This window comes from Elaeis guineensis, chromosome 4, assembly GCF_000442705.2.
Source record: "Elaeis guineensis isolate ETL-2024a chromosome 4, EG11, whole genome shotgun sequence".
NCBI lineage: Eukaryota > Viridiplantae > Streptophyta > Magnoliopsida > Arecales > Arecaceae > Elaeis > Elaeis guineensis.
The window spans coordinates 11,290,188-11,312,421 of NC_025996.2; the positions used below are offsets into that span (position 1 = coordinate 11,290,188).

The following is a 22,234-nucleotide window of genomic DNA, read 5'->3' on the forward strand; positions in this document are numbered from 1 at the left end:
GGCCAATGGGGGGCCCGTACGTGAGACTGCGTGTGGGTGAGAAAGAGAGGTGAGAACATGCAACAACAAAAGTGGGATTAAGCTTTTTTTTTTTTTTTTTGATAAATAAAATTCAACTAGTGGATCAAAAACCACTTCTAATATCCATAAACAAGCCGTGAGCATCAACTCCCTCCCGATAATTCGCATCCCGCTATTTAATCAAAACTCCGACATTTACCGTGATTGGAATCTGGATTACTTATATAGAAGCAAAAGCCCGTTCCGCAGGACCACTCCACCGGCGGTAAATTAAGCTCCTTTTACTGTTTTACAAACATAGTTCAAGCTTTGTCCTCAAGTAGCAAAACTTTAACATAACCTTTTTGGTGGTCCTTTTTCTTCAGGAAACAATTTTAGGTGGCCTTTATGGGATAGTGTTCTAGACAAAAGCATTTATATAGTTTCCTTTGTTATCAGTAAAAACCTCACTAAATAATGGCCATGTCTCCCATGATAATGGCAACAGTGCATATGTTTAAGAAAGCAAACTATATATGCAGAGAAAGCATGCACTAAGTTTCTGGGCACCAGAAATATGAATAATACAATAACAGGCATAAGTTACCAAAAAAAAATAAAAAAACAATAACAGATATATAAACGTGCCCAAAGATGATGCTGACCTCCCAAAAGAACCTGCAGAGGAGCTATTTCTTCCACCATCTTTCAGCTTTTGTTTCTTCCAAATGCATTCCATCAAAACCGCAAGTAACAGTAGGTGCTTGTTTAATTGACGTCTGGAAGGGTACAACTTGCTGCTGAGAGAAATATATCACCATTGATTACAGCCATCCAAGTCAAATTGAAGGACTGCAAGGATAGATTTCTCATAAGAACCTCAAGGGCATTTAATTTTCATTCAAAGACAATGATGTTTTGAAATAGAAGTGGGAAGTGCATGGTTTACATTCCAGGTACAAATAGAAAAAGAGATGACTTTCGTTCCATGGCCTTCTTTTATGACATATCCAACGACAAAAAAAAAAAAAAAATTGCCCCTTTGTCTTTAAGCTTAAATGATTCCTAGATATGGAAGCGCTTATTCTTCAGAGCAATAACTCAAAGTTTCAAACAAAGTCATCTGATTTACAGAAAAGAAACTCGAGGAGAAACTTGATGAAGAGATACTGAGATTAGTTAACCAAATATGCCTTGATAAGACCTCAGTTTATTTTACAATAAGAGGATAACTAATCTTATACTTGTATTATTACAGATGTTGATTGCTCACTGCAACAGAGAGAAAAGATGCAACAGTGATAATCAAGGGAAAAGTTATGCAAGCTTCCTGGAGCCCAAATAAATTGTAATCTTGACCTGAGGCTGGTTAACCAGACTGACATGTAGCATTCTCTGCACCAAGGATCCTCTTATTTTGAGTAACTAAAAGAGTGCTTGTTTCTTTATACTTGGACCATCTTGGGAGACTCTTCTCCTCATTCCTCCTCAGTTTTGCAGAAAGCATTCTAAAGAGGCCCCTAAAGTAAGCTGCCACTGCTGACATAATTTCTCTGCATAATTAAAAAAAAAAAAAAGGCACACCATTTAAGCTTGTCAAGGAAAATTATTTATGGAAATTCGAAAGACAAACTAGACATATATGATGAAGAACCTAATGCCACGTACAATAAATATTAGAAAGCAAGTAGATTGGGGTTTATCATGACTTCTGCAAAGCTTGTTTATTAGAAGCATATGATGGACTCATCGTTATCCACATATTAAAAATCTGATTGGAGAAAAGGATAACTGGAATACAAATAGATGCACATGAAATAGATGAAAAGTAGAGCCTTTCATGGAACCAAGCTGGGTTGCTTTACTAGGTCACTCCAGGTGGTCATGGTTATAGAGAAATTGTAATGGAAAAAGAAGAACCTTTTTTCATGGAACCAAGTTGGGTTGCTCCATGAGGTTACAGACAAACTATAATGGAAGTGCACTTGGCGTCCCAAATTATGAAGCAAGCCAGGATGGCTGAGGAATAGACATGACAACTTCTATTTGGAATTATGATGTTGGTCTAAACTAAGGATGGTCTATACACGGTTGAAAACTCTGAAAGAGTAACGTATTCCGAAGAATATTTGTTCTGAGTGTCTTATGTGTTTACCACAATCTAAATAGATTAACAAAAGTCTACAACATTAAGAAACTAGACAAAAAGAAATATGAAAGATAAAGAGGATATTCCTAGCAGAATTTGTTTATGAAATTCTTAATTATAGATATATTTTTGAAATAAAGGAAGAATTATTGAAGACTTAGAAAAATGAGAGGACAACATGAGTTCTGTGCAACAGCAAAAAAGGCATATAAAGTTTATTTTAAATAAAATAGTTTCAACAAAACTGTTTTTCTTAATCAAGCTGCTATAGTCAAATTGCTTTAATCACTTACACGATTTACACAAGTTATAGTCACAATAGGAAAAATCATGATATGAATAATAGTAATGTCTTGGAATCAAGAAGGAAATATAAGCAGCAGCAATGAAAATTTTAGTAAGTCAATGAGTTTGCTTTTGTTAAACCTACATGTCAAAAGAGAGCCCACAGCACATTCTGCACAGATAGCTAAATACACCAGAATTACATACAATTATTAGAGGATAAAAGGCTATAAAATCCATACATAGTAAAATTTAGAACTACAAATGCAACATAAGTTAAAAAAAGAAAGGGGGGTATATCCAAAATGTATTATAATGGAATACCAGAGAATGATTATTTTCTGCTTTCTCTACAGAAGAATAGGAAAAGGGATAAAGTAATCTCCAACAAAACTATGGTATAAGTTTCTTGAGTGCTGCAGCCAGCTTGACATTAAGTCTTGAAGTAGTTATAAGACAATGGATTAATGATTTTATACAGCCCAAAATGCTGAAATGGAGAAGCTCCAGGCATGCAAGCTGAGTGTTGCAGAGAAAGAATCCTAAAAAATGGATGATATTACTAGGAGGGAGAAAAAGGTGTCTCATGGTACACTACAGTCCAGTGGTTTGCATGGAATGCCTTCCCATTCTTTACAGTGACAGGATGTTGATGGATGTACACAATCTTGATTGGATTTGAGGATTCCAAATTTTTTCTACTAAGATCAAGGATTGAACAGTCCAAAACTGAAACAACTCCAATGTTAAGTCTTTCAGGAGTCAGCAAACAAGTGAATAAAATATGTCAAGTTTAGCTAAAAGACTGAATAAAAGTTTTTTAACTTGGCACTTATTTTAGATGCTAAGATTCAAGATAAAACCACCTCGACCATCCTATAAATTTGAATTTACACCTTTTAACCCTTGCAGCTGAACAATGATCAAATAACAAAAGAAATAAAAAAAGATTGGTGCAGATAAACAACAGACTTCTGGATATAGAATAGTATAAAGCTGATGAAATTTCACCGTTTTCTTGCTTAGATCACAAGAACTGGGACAAATAAACAATCAAAATGTGGAATGGCAAAAGTTTGGAGTAATACCAACAACTATTTCACCTACAAGATGGCACTTAAACTAGTTCTAAGTTTCATCTTCACTTAAAGGCAAGAAATGAGATTAAGCATGAGACTCATTCTTAGAAGCATGCTAAACGATAGTATCAAATGCATTTTTCACATCTCCAAGACAGGATGATATAATACAAACAACACTACAGTGCAACTATTTAAATAATGCTATCATCTTCAAGTTGAAAATATATATACTTACTGTGGGGAGCAGGTATACCGGCCACCATGTACATAGAACACGAACAAGTATGAATCATAATGCTGGCCCTGAACGTAATAAAAATTTGGTAATCTTCTTACAAGCTTAAATAGCATCTTCTTATAGAAACTGATGGCTGGCTGGTTGTAAGCAATAACATGCAGATATACTGCTCTGCAGTTAGGCATGCTTGAAGCATATTTAATTACCTCCCGAACCAGTGAAGTAGCTGCAAACATCATGATGATAAGAAAACATTCAATTAAATGAAGCATAAAGGAAATGAATGAACTTAAAATAATCAGAGAAGGTAACAACCTATGCCAAGGTTTCTATAACACTCTACTACACCAAGTGTCAAGATATAGACTAGTATTTGATCTTTTCTTGAAGCATCGTATCTGAGCAAATCCTCAATCTGCATGGCCAATGTACAAATGTAAATTATTAGCTATGGTTGAAGATGAAAAGTCATGGCACTTCAAAATTACAAGTCCAAAACACCTCGCTTTCTGTTACTGGGATAATACGTGTGGTAACAAATCCAATTAGTTCATCATTTTGACCATCAAGCCTGCTAATGTCAACAGCAACCCAGGAGACAATTCCATGGCCATTGACCACATCAAGGAAGAATTCTCTCTCATACCTGCAAAGTATAATTTCCTTTCATGTAGTCTAAACAGCAGTACCCCGACAAGGCTTCACAAAAATCATATTAGAAACATATGCATATCAGAACTACATTGCACACCTTATAGGAAATAAAGCAGCATGGATCTGCTCAAGAATTTCAAGATCAGAAGGTCGTATGGGCCTATAAATAATAGTTGGACGATGCGCAGCTCTTGGCTCTAACATGAGAAGTTTCACTATTGGTCCCTTGCAGCACAAGATATGTGAAGAATATGTGTGTACACTTCTGTGTCCATTTATGCCACATCTGATTCATCAGGCATGCTGTCATCACTCATTTTCTTTATAAAATTTGTTTTCTGGAGCCCTGTGATAATCAGAGAATGTTATAATAACCCATCCTAAATTCCCTGATAGAAGCATGGGAATCATTTCTATCATAACATGTTTACAGTCATAAACTAAGCGAAGAATGGAACATCATGTCAGATGTGCTATTTAATGTTAGATATTTTGTATAAGATATTGTACTATAATGCAATATTAGGAAAACTTACTAGATAATAGGATGCATGCTTTTGGAAACAAAAGCACACAACAACCAAGCATAGTCACAGTAATCTCCAATTCATTCAAATAAACACTGCTTAAGTCAAAATTTATTATGGGCCAAATAAATTTTTTCCCAAAATTCACAAGTTATCCGAAATTCACTAAATTCACAATTAATAACAAACTTCTTAAAGAATGTAATCACTTAAAGCCCAGGGAATATTGACCAATAATGCCTGATGTTGATCAGCTACAATTATAACTGAGAGTGCCAACAAGAACCAAGAGTGCCCAAAAGCCATATAAATATTTATACCTAAGAGTGCCAATGAGAACCACTAAACTGATCTACGTACACGATCCTTCTTTCTTTGGAATTTGGAAACAACAATTATTAAAGAATTTGTTTTATTTGGATTTGAGTATATGATGATCTAAATCTGAGCAAAGAGGGTCCTAAACCCAACACACACATAATCACAAAGGGTGGGAAAAACTCTATGGCCCTAGGTCACCTCCTCTGGCTCCAATAGAAGCCCCACAACCCAATTGGAACCCCCAAATTCATCTCTCTTCTAGCATAAAATCCACTATCCCTTCAATATACATCCCCCTCTTGCAACTTGTGTACTCCAGTCTCCTCTACACTCCTTACCGCTTTACCACCACCACTATCCTCCTTTCCCCCCATCCATCTTGCAAATCTTGCCTAACTACCTACCACCTCTTGAAGTATCTTATTCCACCTCTACAATCCCCTCTTTCACTTAAAACTTGAACTTGCATCTAAAAAAGATTGTTATCATGCCGTTCCTTCATTTTGTACAATATGGATGTAGATTTCTAGAGACGTCTAGGATCCATCCATTGCCATCACCCCCTCAAATTTTCTCTCTACTTGTCTGTGTCTGCTTTATTTTAAACAACTCTTTCTATTTTTACAGGCCCACTTAACAAATCAAGATAGGATCAATCAAAATTTGAGAATTTCTTTTTTATCACAAAAAAAATTTGAGAATCTTTTGCAACAACATCTAAATGCTAAATATTGAGGTTATATGATATGTCACCAATTCCAAGCAACTAATAGGCAACACTATGGAGAACCCCTAAAGTAGGAAGATTACAGATGAAGAGAGCCGAAGACCAGGTTTATAAGAACTATATACATACCTGAGTCACCTAACTAACCTTCATTTTTTCCTTATGCTACTTATTAGTTATTATGCATTGTTTTCATAGTTCTGCTTATTTTTTTGCATTTTTTTCTGAATCCGGAATTGTCTAGCTACAACCTTATAATTTGAAACTTACTTTTCAACCCCAACGAAGCAAGTTGAAGTAAAGATGGCCAACGAATGGGTTTCTCTATCCAAAGAAATATGCTAAGGAATTTTCACACTTTTTTTCTGATTTCCCTTTTGGTTTAGTAAGCAAATTGACCAACGTAGCTTGAAACCAGAACTATAGTCCAAACTGGAATCATTGAATTTCCCCATAAAAAGGAGATTCCTTCATGAACTTGCAATATAGATAACAATTAAAAAACAAGCATTCATATGGTTTCACGACGCTCGTTAAGATCAAGCTCTTTAAGACAAAGAGGCTTTTAACGAAGATTATACAGTACAGAAACCCAAGAAAACCGAGAGACACATAGAATCACAAACAAAGGCTGTATCTTCGTTGTTGTTAAATCTTTTTGAGAGAAAAATCATAAAAAAACAAACAGCAAGAGTCATCGAATGATACGCACCAAGTAACAGAAAAGAAACTCCTAGATATCAAGATTCAATCTTGGTAGCACTAAACTCGAGAGCAGGAAGTCCATCGCCCTAACCCTGACGCATTTATTAATAATCAAAATCCTGCTACCGAATATGACTAGAAATATCAAACTATATCCAGTAAGACTCTTAAATCTATTCCAATATATACCCGTAAATCACTCGATGATTCCATTAGCTGTTTAAAAAAGAAACCATCAATCATAGATAAAGAAAAGTAAATCCAATAAGAGCCTTGATTCCATTCCAATAAATACTCACAAATTGTTCGATGATTCGATTAGCTATAAGAGAAGAACCCATCAAATATAGATAAAGCCCATCAAATTCCAGTCCAAGAATAGCTCCAAATTTATCCCAAGAACCGATCTTTTAGGACGGAAAAGATCAAGGGAAAGAGACGAATTCAATTCAATCACGTCGAACGAGGACGGAATTGGAGCCGGTACCTCCGATCCACGGAAGAAGAGTTCTTGGACTGGCGCGCAAAGAGATCGTTTCGATGGTGGGTCGAGGAATCGATCGGATTCTTTGCCCCCCAACTCTCTCCCAAAGGCCAAAGCTGAGCGTTAGTGTACCCTCATTATTTTTGGAGCATCGTCGAAGTCAATTGGGAATCCGGATACCAGGACACTCCGCCGGAACATCTTACGTGTTGCAAGAATTTTTTCTCCCCCCAATCCCTTTTTTTTTTCCTGTTCAGTTGATCAAACGAATGGCGGTCGAGAGTTGAGAAATCAGAGCATCATGGGTTTGGAACATTCTGATCTTAATTGGTCCAGCCCCTGGTTTTGTTTAGTTGTTTACAAACTACATGAAACAAGATTAAGGAAACGAGATAATGGGCTGGGCAAAAATAAATAAATAAATAAAGATAGGCGCAGGAGTTGGAGTTTGTCACGAACACGAGACTAAAATTGGATGATTGAATCATCTGTTGTTCTCTTCTCCACGCGGTCAAATAATTTGAAATTTGTTATAGTATTTTCAATTTCGGTTGGTGTACCTAACAAAAATTGGTGTAATTATTGGTTATAAGGATATGTAAAGAAAGAAATTATGCCTTACATTACATGCACCAATGTGACAGTGCACCACACTAATCATCGCATCTCTTTTCTATGAGCCATATTCATCAATATCCATTTTAATGTATTTTTCTTATGTGCTTAATTTATCCAATTAGAAAGGCATGGTGTCTATTTTTTTATTCTATATTGGTCCCATCCTCAAGGACTAATTTTCAATTAGAATAAGAACTCTGTCCTTTTTTTACCCACCATCATCCTCCAAGTTCCCAAAAGTTTCCTAATAATGCAATGGCAAACTTAGCTGGACTCATTTAAAAACAATTTGATGCTTATAACATCTTGCTTGTTAAGCATGCCATGTGTTGCTTCAATTTTGAAAATAATTAAGCCAATCAATCGACTTATCGGTACCATCATTATTTAGGGTTTAAAAAGTTATACTACTCTTTCTAAATGCATATTGCTGGATTGTTATAAATGAAATTTCACCTTAAAGTGTTTCACTTTCAAGTCAAACTTCAACAAGTGGTGGACAAAGTTTTCTAATAAGAACGTGCTATTTTCTAGTATAAACATGGCAATCAATATAAGATGACTTGATACACTTGACAGCTAGAGCTCTATAAAGCAACAGGTGGTGGAAAAAAGCCACATCCTATATTAAATGAGACTTCACAATATAGTAACAAAATCCGGCAAATTATATCATTTTTTTTCGAACTAACCGCTATTTTTCTTTTGGTTTATTTTTTCTCTAAATATTCTCTTTTAATGATCCAAGCTATTCAATTATTATACCATACATTGTTGCTAGTAATGTTTTCTCAACTGTCAATGTTATGCTTGTTTTTTCTGTACTTATTTTTTAGTAAATAAATGAATAAATATCTTTTGAAAAGTAATTTTTTATTTTATTACTTTAAACTTTTTTTTTTTGGTTATTTGAACTCTTCTCAGACTTCTAATGAATTTGTCAGATTTTTTTTCTCAATTTGTTAATCTACCTCCTGCCAAGCAATCTTCTCGCGTACAAACATACATATATACATGCATAGAGATGCATGTTGGTTTGTTTATAAATAAATAAATATATATATATATATATATATATATATATATATATATATATATATATATGCATTAAGGATTGCACGTGATTAATTGCATGGCAAACTATAAAGTATTCAGAGTTTTAAATCTTATGGGACAAAAATATCTCAATTTTTTTTTGATACAAACAGACAATCACACTAACCTGATGTGAGAGCAAACCAAAAGATCAAAATATACAAAATCTCACAAGACCAGCGAGCAATCCTCACTTTATCTCTAAATCTAGTCATCGGAGTGCTCCGCAATATATGTCGCTATCCAATCTGCTGTAGTATAATATTTTATTTATTTATAAAATTGAATATCCTACTATCATGCTATAGTTCTGTAGGTGCCTTTTATCCCTCTTCACTTATTCTTTTCTTTCTTTTCTTATCATTTTTTTTTTTTTCTTAATACTTTTGCATCTCTACCCTTACCCTTTTTCTTTTCTTTTTCTTCCCTACGAATCAGTTTTGAAATCCCAATCCTATCTTGATTATTATTTTATAAAAATAAATTTTTTTTTATAGAAATGGGACAGTAGGATTGAGATACCTTCCATCACAATAGAATTTAAAATCGTGTAAGGAATATTTGGTAATATAATGAAACACATTTTTTGTATATCCATAAAATCATGAATTGTCTTTTTATGGCGGAGGGTACTCCGAGTGACGTGTGCAAACGCTAGTTGCAGCGAGACAATTGCTAGCCACGAGATTCATGAAACACATGCGCAGAAAAGACTTGCCTACAATCTTGCCAAAAAAATCCAGCGACCAACAATGAGCTAAATTACCGGCTATCTGTGTTCAACAAGGCCTTAAGCACATGCTACACACGGGACAGTTTTGGCAGCCCTTCTCCTGCTCTAATTGGAGTCAAAACAAATGGAGACGAAAGATATAATACGTAACCTAGGAACGTTTTGAGAGAACAGATTATGTGTTGGCAAATGTAACAAATTCTACTCTCCAATACGGACAATAAATCCAGACATCAGCATCACAGCACACCGCATTTAACTGCTGCGTCATAGACTTAGATTTACTATTTAACGCAATCTAATGATATTATCTGCAAGACAATAAGATCAATGTAGAACATTATAGTTCCTGTAACGGTCTACTAGTCCGGTAGACCAATATATGCTAGTGTGAGCTCATTGGGCTACCCTGCTTTTTCATTTGAGAAATTCTTTATACACCGTACTTATTATAAAAAAATACTCCATTCCATCTGATTGGACCATATAGCCATCACTTTCCAATATATATTTAATATCTACAGTTCCATCTTTTCATTTAAAATTTTGAATGATAAAAGTTCTTCTCCTCTCTGAAAAAATTCTGACATTCTGTGATCATATTATGACATCATGCGGTCAAATTATGCTTTATGCACGGGATGTTATAATTTTTCTTTCCGAAGCCATAAAGAAGGAGAGATATTTTCATCATTAAAAAATTTATAAAAATTTTAAATAATGAAATATTTTTTCTTTATGACATCTTATGATCAAATTATACATCCTATGTAGAAAGTTATAATTTGCCCGCAAGATGTCAAATAACAACAGAATATCATAATTTTTTTAGAAGAGAATGAATATTTTTGTTATTTAAAATTTTAAATAAAAAATAAATTATAGACATTGAATGCATGTTGAAAAGCAATGGTTACGTAGCTCAATCAAATAGGACAGTATATTTTTTCTACACCAAATGCGGTGTATAAAAAATTTCTCTTCCTTTTTTTTTTTTTTTTTTTTTGTTCTCTCTCTTTTTTCTGGTTCTCGTTCTTGGCTCTTCTTTTGTATTCATTTCATGTTTAATGAAATATATGCTGCGAGTCCTTACTACCGTTTTGGTGAAAAGGACCAATATAGAAAATTAATTATGTAAGATTGTTCTGTCCCTTTGGTTTCTTAGTTTAAAGCATTTCTTTCATTGAGGGAGCTGACAGAAGTTATCATATATCATCTTTTTCCTCCATTTTTTTAAAACCCCAAAAAGCACTTGGGGAAAGGTAGCAGTGTATAATTTAGTTGCTCGATAATCTGGATGGCATCAAGAGAGTGAGAAAGCCCTAAAGAATCTGGAAGCATTCCATTGGTCCAGATCTATTTGAATTTGATTACTAATTACTTTGCAATACCTATATTTATAGTTATTTATCTTTTAGTCATTGTTCAAGTACAAAACAACGTACCAGTGCATAGAGCAGGAATTGGCACAACTGAATAAAACAATGTAATTGCATGCAACAGACATAAATACGCATAAAACCAAGAAATAAACTGAAACATGGCCAGTGACTGATCGTCGAATTGCAGATCGAACCAATAGCGTGAAAGCAATGTCCCACAAAAGTAATCAGAAAACTCAGGCAACAGTTCGCAATTGCTTTTCAATTCTCGTTTTTTAAAATAACCATATTATCAACATAAGTATATGCCAAATCATAATAGCGATTAAAAAAACGCAAGGGAAATCACTGCTGTAATTTCACTAAAACTACCAGTGGGGATTTACGGTGATCTAATCAGAGATTGTTCAAACTATCAAATGTGCAAGCCCAGCAGCAAACAAGCAATGTTTATGGTTGGTGCTGTAGATGAAAATTGTTAAACGCACCTGCAACGGTTCTGCAGAATGCCCATTTTAATGACATAATTATCAGGCAAGCGAAGGATCGGATACAGTACCAAATCAGATGGTGACACCAGGAAAGTAGTTAGTTGGCTAAAGCCTAAAGCGTTCATCTTTCACAGTGGTCCATTAGTCTGACAAAGAAAGCAATCTAAGGCTCAACTTGGGAGCTTCAGGGGACAGAGGTTCCGACTGCAGAGGCTTTTGGCGATGCCATCCACATCACTAGTATGGTTGCTTAATTGGCTAAGGACAAAGGCAGATGCATTGCTTTCCTAAGAAATAATCTCAAAGGTGTATTTAATAATGAGAGAGTAACCACTACCTGAGCCTGAACTAAAGAAATCAAACCTTTACAAGCTACTTTAGCTAAATCAAGGAAAAGAAAAGTCTTTAACGATCTTGTATGTGCTAAGAACAGAAACTTCATGGGGACAAAAGAAGTTTCCCACTACCACAAGATATAGACACTCAAACATACAAAGAGAACGAATAGTTCAGATAAGCACAACCTGGCACCTGACCACAACTGTTAACAAAACTATAACAGCCCCGACTTACCCCAATTATTTGTGGTTGCTTGGTTAACCCTTGTTTGCTGCATTTTCCTCTTGATGGCTGCTTCTGACGTTACAAGTTTTCCACATGCTCTTTCACAAGTTGCATCCATGCTGACCAAGGTGTTCCACTCTTATATGTATCAAATTGCTATACATGCATACTGAAAGATTAAAAGAACATCATGTGCTATAAGTATTATTGGTCGTTTTCTACTATGATTTTAAGTTCTTCGTTAAATATTATCATGTCTTTCTGATTCCACCTAGAAATTTGTTCAAGTTTGTGTGCAAGTCAGGACCACATAGGGAATGGGAACAAATTAGCTAATACAACTAGGAACCGAAGCAAATATCTCTACAGCCTAATAGGCATTAGAGGGTTCTTATCCAATCAAGTCTAACTGCAGGCAACCATTAGTATAATTTAGTGACTGATTCTTAAGTACAGACTGGAACAGAGAGAAAAATTATTAAACAATAGCGCATTTCTGGGTTTTCATTTTTCACCAGAAGTTCATATTATAGAAGAAGGTATCCCCATTTATCTTTAAATAAACAGCCACAACTGCCACCTCTGAGCTTACAATAGATAAATGTCATAACAGAAAGCAAGTGCATAATTGGAAGCCATGAGAGAAAGGAATATAAGAAACATTAAAATGTTCTAGATGTAAGCATAAGAACCTCAAAACACAACTCTGGTCATCCATCAGTCAGAGAACTAAAGCTTGATTCAATTCAACTTTGGTAAATGACCAAGCATGAAGCTAAACAGAAAAAAGGGAGGGGGGAGTGAGGAGGTGGAGAGAGGGAGGGAGGGTTGGGTTGGTTGGGGGGGGGGGGGGGGGGGTGGGGGGTGGGGTTGTGAGGAGAGGTGGAGGGAGAGAGAGATGCTACAAATTCCACATATGCAATGGTACATTTGTATGAATTGACTTAGGAACACAAGCAACCTTACAACATTATCCATTGACCATTACCTGTAAGATTTACATTAAGCTTAATATATCCACTGTTGAAACAAGATTAGCTGCTTCTTATTTGGCATTGGTTTTGCAAGCCGTGTATTCTACAACTTCAATGGTAATTGTTTATTTAAATTTCTAGTAGGTTCAATGGAATTTGGTCCATAGCACCAGATCATGGTTATCAGTCATGCATGATTCCAAGCACACTGTTAGAAACAATAGAGAGAACTAGCACACTAGAGATAGAGGAAATAAGCATCTCAAAAGCATAATGTCAACAGTACACCAAGATTAGATAACCACAAACATAATTTACTAAGGCATGCCAAACAAGCATATGTACAACGAAGGAACCAAAATATAAAGCTTTGACACCTGCAGGAAACAGGTCAACAACAAACTGATGGCAGCATTCAAGTTGTTTTGTGAGAACTTTGAGAAGCAGCAGTCCATGCCATCTGGTCTGAAGCTGTAGCAAGGCCTTGCAGCATTCTGACAATCTCCACCGTGTCATCCAAGTAGTATTTTGCTTTGCTTGGTTTTTGGCCGACTGTGCATGCAAATACTTCTGCAACTGGGGACAAGGACGGACCTGCCACTGCACCAGTAATGACCTCAAACATATCCTCATCTGACCTATCATCACCAATGCATAGAACAAAATCAGGAAGCATGCCCTTCTGATGCATTGTGGTCAGAAGCCGCTCAGCCACCAGACCTTTACTGACACCCTAAACATCAGAATTAGATTGCAGAGATTTAGTAAAGAGACCATCAGCACGGTTTCAAGTTAACTATTAGAAGAAGGTTCCAAACTGACCTGTGGTTTGACTTCTACAATGTGTTGGCCACTCTTTACAGACACTGGTTCATTTGAAAGAACACTCTCTAGATGGTCAAGAAGTTCTTTAGCCTGGCATGACCCAAAATCTGGATCAGCATACTGATAATGCCAAACAAGTGCACTTTCTTTAGCCTCTATAGCTGAACCATCAGTAGTTTCAGTGTACAACTGCATCACAGGCTCAGCAATCTGCTTCCAATCAAAGTCGGCCACGGGCACACATGTTTCCCACTTGGCATCATGGTTTTGCCTAAAAATATTTCAATTAAGACATACAGTTGGAACATATTAAGTTGATATAGCATGCATCTATAGGTGCATCTATGTATATAACACAAATCATTAAGGAAACTGTTCTACAAGATTGACTCGACAAGCCATGTTCAAAAGCATGCAGAAGCACATGAGATGACAGAAGACTTAAGTCTTTAATATTCCCTTACCTTAAAAAGTAGCCATGCTCTGCTGCAAGTACTAGTTTCTCACAAGAGGAAAACCAGTTGCTCAAAGTCTCCTTGTCCCTTCCGCTGACTAGAAATACAACGTTCCTGGGGTCATTGCACAAGCTGTTCAAAATAGTGATAGCCTCAGTTGTAGGGGTTTTGTTGATAGACGTCTGAGGCATTATGGTACCATCATAATCCAAGAGAATGGCCCGGTTCTTGGTCCTCTTGTAAGCAGAAACTATATGCTCAGCAGAAAGCTTCCTGAAATTTGGATCAAGGGCGATGACCCTGAAGCCTAAGCCAAAGCCAATACCCCAGCATCTCCGCCTCACATGGTCCTTGCATGCCCTTTGCAAATCTTGCAAGAAGCTGTGCGCCCAATATCCAACATCATGTGTCCTAACATACCTATAATGCTTCTCATGGCGCAATTGTTTCTCAGAATTCCGCATTTCCAAAGCCACATCCATTGCTTCAGCCACAGAATCTATATTCCATGGATTGACACGAATGGCTCCACTGAGAGATGGAGAACAACCAATAAATTCAGAGACAACCAACATGCTTTTCTTTGGTACCGATGGGTCCAGTTGCAATGCCTCATCCAATTTCTCATTACCCTGACGGCTAATTATATACTCGTAGGGAATCAGATTCATTCCATCCCTCACTGCAGTGACAAGACAGCATTCTGCTATCACATAGTATGCAATTCTCTCATAAAACTGAAGTGGATGATCAATAAGAATGACTGGCTGATAGCCCAGCCTTCCAAATGTCTCATTTATTCTTCTAGCCGTGGAAGCTGTCTCAGACTGCACCTCCTGTACATCTCTTCCTCGGCCTCTGGCAGGGTTAGCAATCTGGACCAAAACTACCTTTCCTCTCCACTCTGGATGCTGCTCAAGTAGTTGCTCCATGGCCAAAAGTTTTAAGCTGATTCCTTTAAATATATCCATGTCATCCACTCCAAGCAACACAACCCTACCCATAAACTGATCTCTAAGCTCGGCGACTCTAGCTTCGGTCTCTGGGAGATTTAGCACTGATTGGAGCTGACCCATGTGAATTCCCACTGGAAGTATTTTGATACTAACAGTACGCCCATAATACTCAAGCCCAATGTAACCCCTCTTTGATTGATATGCAAGACCAAGCATTCTACTGCAACATGAAAGGAAATGCCTAGCATAATCGAAGGTATGAAAACCGATAAGATCAGAATTTAGAAGGGCTCTTAGGAGTTCATCTCTAACAGGAAGAGTCCTATAAATCTCTGAGGAGGGGAATGGACTATGCAGAAAGAAACCAAGCTTCACTCTATTAAACCTCTTCCTCAAGAAGGTTGGCAGCACCATAAGATGGTAATCATGGACCCATACGTAGTCATCATCTGGGCTTATTACTTCCATAACCTTGTCTGCAAATATCTTGTTCACAGAAACATAAGCTTGCCAAAGAGACCGATCGAATCGCCCGCCTAAGTCCGGTGACAGAGGGAGCATGTAGTGGAACAAAGGCCACAAGTGCTGCTTACAGAAGCCATGATAGAATTTGCTGAAAAGATCAGGGGAAAGGAACGTGGGGACACACTTAAATGTCTCAAGCAGGGTCTGTGAAACATCATCCTGTTCTCCTGGTTCAATCTCCTCTCTCAAGCAACCAATATAGATGACTTCCACATCCTCTCCAAGACCATCTTTGAGCTGCAAAAGCAGAGAATCCTCATCCCAGCTGAAGTTCCAACCACTGTCATCGGGTCTCCGGTGAGCCCGAAGAGGGAGCTGGTTGCCAACTATAATTACCCGTTCCTGACAGACGGAAGACAGTGCCTCAGAGCCGACACTGTTCTCCTCGTCTAGATCAGAGATGATGCCGGCCACGGTCATCACTCTGGGCAGCCTCTTCCCGACACGGCCAAAGGTGGGAGAGTCACCAGAGACAAGGTCCAACAGGTTCGAGTAGGATCTCGAAACCATTGTATGGAGAAGGTTATCTACTCTTTATGTGGATACCTGGAGAAGGGCCGAGATTGCTCCGCTAGTATAGATTAAAAGATCAAAAAAAAAAAAAAAAAAAAAAAAACAGAAATTAGTGATAATAAGAACTGTGGTTAAAAAATTTTCAAAGTGCCAAGAAAATGCTTACTGATTGTATGCCAACAAGCCTATAATCCCTTATGAATTCAATGGCCAAGCTGGATCCCCAACCGAATAAGCTTCAGAATCTCAACAAAATATCTAAACGCAATAACCCAATGATGTGCAAGCTAAATGAAGACCATCCAATTTGCATGCAGGCTTGAGAAAAATCCAGAAATATAGGATTTTGGTCCTCTTCTCCTCTGCCAACCCTAAAGTTCGATCAAAACCACAAATCTCATCAGATCCTTCGTCAAACTCGGGATTTCGAATCGAATCTAAACGCGTGGTCTCGAAGAATCCCCGCCAAGATGTACAAACACACATTCAAAATCTCTCATTGAATATGCCAAACAAAACTTTACCAAACGAACTGAAATTTATTGGAACCTCCGCCATCAAAGAGGAACAAAAAGATAGGTTAATCTTCAAAAGAACAAAAAAAATCCATTTTATTGGAAGCATAAAAAAAATGTAAAGCCACCCTTACACCAATCACACAAAATCAGATAATCAAACAAGTACCAAAAATAAAAATAAAAATAAACAAAAAATTAGATAAAAATCAAAGACTAAAATGAGGGGCTCTGACCTCCTACTGAAATGTAACAGAGGAAGGCTTGACTGAGTTGTAACAAATGCCCACTAAAATGAAGTCAAGAAGCATGAAAAGGGAATAGTACAGTAGGAAAAAATAAAAATCAGATGAGAGATGATTATGATAGAGGTTGAGTAGAGAGAAGAAGCTAAATAGGTCTTGAAGGGCTTCATCATCGAGAAAAGGAGCTACCTTTTTTGCTCAGGGGGAAAAAAGATCACCACAAATAAAAAAGGAGCGTAGAACGAATAAGGTTGGTGATCATTTAGTATCCCGCGAGGAAAGTTACTGATCCAAAACCCTCCCCGCCCCCGCACCCTCTCTCTCAGAGTGAGAGAGCCTCAGCTTTTCGGGCGGTGACAAGTGGTGTTGGGCTCTGGAATGAAAAGCGAATGATTCTAGACTCGCACCACCTTCGATAGCGTGGAGAGAGACCGGAAGCGGCTGGAGAAACAGAACGGTGGGCAGTGGAGTGCGAGCTTAAGATCACTTGCGGTAAGAACAGCGATAAGAAAAGCGAACCGTCGATCCTCTTTTCCGATAAAAATCCTAGAAGATTCTCTTAACTTTTTTTTTTACTTTTAGAACAGTGATAGCTTAAGGCCAGCAACTAGAAAGTAATATGACAATAATTGGAATATTTTTTATTTTCAATAAAAAAGAAAACTATAGTACGTTTGATCTCAGTGGTGCAAGACGGTCCTTTCAGAAGGTAAAATAGAGAATTTATTAAAACATAAAAAATTCATAAATTATTATGGTATAAATATTTAATATAAAATGTATCGATTCTTTTTTTTTGATAAATCAAATGAATGGAACCATCCAATATATATATAATATAAAAATTAAAATACTCAAAAATTAAACAAGAATCTTATGAAACAAAAGGGCATGGACTATAAATTCTTCTATATTTAAACATAAATTACAATAGCTCTTTATGTGAAAGCCTCACTAGGACAAGATATCTTTATAAGATAGTCGATGGCAATTATCAACCCCCTTCAATAATATTAATTGAGATATAAAAATATGTGAGTATAAATTCATTAAATTTCTTTATAACAAAGCTCTTTAAAAAAAAAAAATTCTATAAAAAATTTATCATCTATAAAAGATATTTATTTTAGAGACTACAGAATTATTAAAAACTAATAAAATAGAACAATAAAAATATTTTGTATTGTTATTATAAATTATAAAATAATTAAAATATATAGAATTGGATCGTTCTATCTCCCTACTCCAACATTATTTTGCATCAAGGGTAAAAAAATTATAAAAAAAAATAAATTATCCTGACTCCTCACGAGATTTGAGATAATTACATGATCCTATCAAATATTTCAAAAATATAAACATAACCCTGATCAAACATAAAAATTTAAAATTTAAAAAAATAAAAAAAAAATATTTTAAGACTCAAATATATTAAAAGTGATGATGTTAGTAAAAATTATCAAATGGACTAGTAATTTATTTAATAAAAAAATATTCATAGAGGATTACATGTCATATATATATATATAGCAAAAATTAGATAGTAGAATATATATTTCCACAATGCTAGATAAAAATCTATAATTATCTTAAATTTTGAAAAAAATAATTATAATTTAATTAAAAAAATTTTATCATAATTTCTATGGATAAGTATTTCACTAAATAGAACGCTCTCCTTCCAATCAACTGTTTACTCTCTCTTATTATTTTCGGCAGACTAGCAAAAAAGTGGGGCAGGAAGGAAGGTAAGCTCACCAACTCTTAAGACTCAAAACCGGACAAGCTGAGTAAACCCAATATTTAATTAGCTCACTGCATCCGCCTTTCTAATTATTAGTCGGCCAGGTCCAATGGACCATGCCAGATCACACGTAGATAACACACCACATCACCCCTTGTATGTCACCAACTCCCGATTGCGTGTTATCCACCGTGCATTTGCCCCGATCGACTTGGACTTGGTGCATTCAATAACTTCTCGACCTTGAGAAGTGGACTCTCTGAGCGGAGAAATTGTTGATGCACCAGGTGCAAGTGAACTGGGATAAATCTTGGAGCATATGCACGATGGACGGCACGCAATTGGGAATTGGTGAAACACCAATGTTCCCCACCAACTATTACCAATAAGAATTTGAGATGTGGGCGCACTATAATCTACAGTAAGATGGACCTACAAACAAGTGGAGAAAATGAGTGTGGGGTTGGAAGTGGGCCGAGTTGGACTGGGTTGGGCTATATGTCTATCTGAGCCCAGCTCGAAAAAATTTTTCGGACTACGGATTGAGCTTAGGCTCAAATATTTTAGAAAAAAAGGGGTCCGAGCCCGATCCGAGCCAGGCCCGAGCTCGATTGGGCCAACCCGAGCTCGATCAAGGCAAGTTCCTAGGTCGTCACCAGCCCGTGCCATCCATTCTCCCCTGCCGACTGCCCCCATATCCTAATCCTTCGATCCGCTGACCTCGTAAAGTCGTCCCATAGCCAGCGATGATGATGGCGTTCATCGAATCCTCATGCACCGCCACGGATTTGATGCAGTAGAGGTTAGAGATGCACCAGATCTTGAGGGTTTTATCTAGGAGATGGAGTAGAGGAGGCTGCGGAGGTGGTGATGGTGGAGACGACGTCGGCATGTTGGATCCAAAGGAGCTTCTTGTAGCAACGGACAGTGATATAGTTGGAGGGAGGGAGAGGCGGTGGAGGCGGTCGACGCAGTAGGAAGGAGGTGAGGAGGTGGAGCGGGCTGAGCACTTTCAAGTGCGGATGCGGCCATCCTGGTGGACGGTGAAGTCACGGCTGTCAAAGGAGAAGGCGACGGACTTGATGGAGCTAGCAGCAGGGGCAGCAGGGAAGAAGTTGAGGTGATGGAGGGAGGCGTGGTTGTACATGAAGATCTCGATAACAGAGGCGGAGTAGAGGAGGGAGGGTCCTGCAACGACGATGGCGGTGGGTGCTTCATCAAGAGTGGGGAGGGAGGAGAGGCTGGCGAAGGAGATGGAAAAGGGAGGGGAGTTGAAGGGAGGAGGTGAGGGATTGGAGGGAAAGGAGGGTGATGTGGGAGGCGGAGTCGATAGTGGAGGAGGTGGCGGTAGTGCCATCAGAGGAGGAGCTGTAGTCAGGGGTGGGTGGACAAAGAGAGGTGTAAGGTCTAAGGCAGCGGAGTAAGAGGGGCGATCGGATCAACGGTGGTAGTTTGATGGAGGTATTTAAGCATTCGAGCTCGGGTTGGGCCCGGGCAAGGCCAAAGATAAGTCCGAGCCTGGTCCGAAAGATAAAGGGATCCTATATTTAGGTCTAAATCTGATCTGAACTGTTTTGGACTGAGCCCGAAGCCTGACCCGAAGTTAGCCCGATCCAACGAGCCTCAGGCAAGCCCGAGCCCAGTTCCAGCCCTAAATGGATGAGACAGCCTTGCTGGTGATGCAGGCCTACCCTCTCTCATTGTCAAAGACTTCAACTGTATTATAGGGCCCCATAAGAAAATGGATGGCAGGTAGCATGTAAATACCATTGACTCCAGAGAGTTCACAGAGTTCATCAGTGACCTGGGATTGATTAATCTTGGCTACATTGATCTCAGATTTACCTGGTGCAACAACTGTCTTGGGAGAATTAGGGTTTGGGAGAGGATTGATCAGGCTCTGGCCACCGCCGCATGGCTCCAATGATTCCCAGAGCATTAGGTGCACCACCTACTGAGGATAGCCTCATACCAATATCCGCCTCATCACTACTGATGGCCCCGTCTATCCAGAGCTCCATTCAGATTTGAGAAGTTTTGGATCTTCTATCTGAAATCGTGGGATCTGATTAGGGAAGTGTGAAGGATGTCGGTTCGTGGGGATGCGAGATATTAGATGACTCGAAGGTTGGAGCTGGCTAGACATGGCTAATCCGATGGAACTGGCTTGAAGAAGGTGACATTTTTAGACGACTCGAGTGGGTAGGACATTATGGAGCTGCAGAGGAGAGAGGACCAAAAGGGTGGTCTCCAGGAGCCGGACCTGTGGGAGCTTCATCACAAGCTCTCTAAGCACTATTCTCTTTTGAGATAGCAAGAGATACTTTGGAGGCAAAAGTTCAGGATGCAGTGGATTAGGGAAGGTGACGGAACACCAAATTTTTTCATCAGTCTATGATGATCAGGAGATCCTCGAACTATATCAGGCAGCTAAGGGACATCGATAGCAGTGTTGTGGAGGACAACAACGAGATCAAAGATCAGATTCTTTAGTTCTTCAGATCTCGTTGGACTGCCCCTTTGGGTGGGGGTGATCTGTCCCAGGGGTGTCGCCCTACTTGCAGTATCTCTAATGAGGAGAATGAGGCCCTACCTTATCCTATGGTAGTTGATGAGATGCATGGGGCCCTCAAGTCTCTTGGGGAAGATAAAGCCCCAGGGTCGGATGGCTTTCCACCCTTCTTCTTCTGTTAATATTGGTTGATCATCAGTGCAGAGGTGACTGAGGCTGTGCAGATGATTTTTGAGGTTAGAGGCATACCAGAGCAGTGGAAGAGGATGCTGATCACTCTCATCTCGAAGAGACTTGATGCATCGGCACCTGGATACTTCAGATCTATCGGCCTCTACACCACTCTTTATAAGGTGTGTGCGAGGGTTCTGGTTGGATGCCTAAAGCCGATCATAGCACGTCTGATTAGCCAAGAGCAGAGGGCGTTTCTCAATGGCCGTTGCATCACTGATAATGTCCTGCTTGCCCAAAAATTTATGCATAACCTATAGTAGGCCCCTATTCGTCGGAGCTTGATCGAGCGCACGTACGATCGGATGAGCTGGAGTTTTGTGCGGCAGACACTTCAGGAGTTTGGCTTCCGTAACAGGTGGACTGATTGGATTATGGACTGTGTTAAAGATTCGAGCTTTGTCATCTTGATCAATGGCTCTCTGACAGAGTTCTTTCACTCGACCAGCAACCTCCGACAAGGGTGTCCTCTCTCCCCCTATCTATTTATTTTATGTGCTGATGCCCTATCTCGTGCTCTTCAGGTGGCGGTCCAGGAGGTGAGCTGGAACCCTACTGGCCTGCCCCTGGGATGCAGTCTCTATCGCATCTTCTATTTATTGATGACTGTTTACTCATCGGTTAGGCCTCAATGCGCAATGCGAGGTGCTTCGCATCTATGGTGGAGGCCTACTGTCGGGCATA

General features: G+C 38.3%; 2 protein-coding genes and 1 pseudogene across 6 annotated transcripts; all 3 read right to left on the reverse strand.

Annotated features, from left to right (window-relative positions):
- Nucleotides 1–646: 646 nt before the first annotated feature.
- Nucleotides 647–7,348, reverse strand: LOC105034869 (histone acetyltransferase MCC1). 5 transcript variants are annotated; one of them, XM_029261749.2, is made up of 8 exons: nt 6,988–7,347; nt 6,878–6,904; nt 6,696–6,780; nt 4,506–4,754; nt 4,256–4,400; nt 4,070–4,169; nt 3,752–3,980; nt 1,176–1,553 (listed from the first exon to the last, which is right to left on the reverse strand). In XM_029261749.2, exons 4-8 carry the CDS (start codon nt 4,610–4,612, stop codon nt 1,370–1,372), a joined length of 765 nt encoding a protein of 254 aa, XP_029117582.2. In that variant the 5' UTR covers nt 4,613–4,754; nt 6,696–6,780; nt 6,878–6,904; nt 6,988–7,347; the 3' UTR covers nt 1,176–1,369. The 5 variants fall into 5 exon arrangements, with proteins under 5 accessions (XP_029117580.2, XP_029117582.2, XP_019702677.2 ...); XM_029261747.2 differs by lacking the exons at nt 6,696–6,780; nt 6,878–6,904 and adding an exon at nt 647–852 and having other exon boundaries at nt 1,360–1,553; nt 6,988–7,348; XM_019847118.3 differs by lacking the exon at nt 6,878–6,904.
- A 5,926-nt stretch (nt 7,349–13,274) lies between these two features.
- On the reverse strand, nt 13,275–17,469 carry LOC105034870 (alpha,alpha-trehalose-phosphate synthase [UDP-forming] 5). The gene is made up of 5 exons (XM_073255531.1): nt 17,253–17,469; nt 16,470–16,674; nt 14,319–16,361; nt 13,852–14,125; nt 13,275–13,762 (listed from the first exon to the last, which is right to left on the reverse strand). Exons 3-5 carry the CDS (start codon nt 16,298–16,300, stop codon nt 13,445–13,447), a joined length of 2,574 nt encoding a protein of 857 aa, XP_073111632.1. The 5' UTR covers nt 16,301–16,361; nt 16,470–16,674; nt 17,253–17,469; the 3' UTR covers nt 13,275–13,444.
- Nucleotides 17,470–19,451: 1,982 nt separating this feature from the next.
- Nucleotides 19,452–20,746, reverse strand: LOC140857252 (uncharacterized; annotated as a pseudogene).
- Between the last annotated feature and the right edge of the window lie 1,488 nt (nt 20,747–22,234).

Bases quoted from the DNA above. Each gene is read 5' to 3' on its own strand.
- LOC105034869 (XM_029261747.2), bottom strand. From the start codon at position 4,612: ATGTTAGAGCCAAGAGCTGCGCATCGTCCAACTATTATTTATAGGCCC. The intron at 3,981-4,069 runs GTTGTTACCTTC...TGATGTTTGCAG, and splicing joins TTATAGAAACCTTGGCATAG to CTACTTCACTGGTTCGGGAG. The intron at 1,554-3,751 runs GTAAGTATATAT...TTAATTATGCAG, and splicing joins CGGTATACCTGCTCCCCACA to AGAAATTATGTCAGCAGTGG.
- LOC105034870 (XM_073255531.1), bottom strand. From the start codon at position 16,300: ATGGTTTCGAGATCCTACTCGAACCTGTTGGACCTTGTCTCTGGTGAC. The intron at 14,126-14,318 runs GTAAGGGAATAT...AAATATTTTTAG, and splicing joins GAGCATGGCTACTTTTTAAG to GCAAAACCATGATGCCAAGT. The intron at 13,763-13,851 runs GTCAGTTTGGAA...TCTGATGTTTAG, and splicing joins TTGTAGAAGTCAAACCACAG to GGTGTCAGTAAAGGTCTGGT.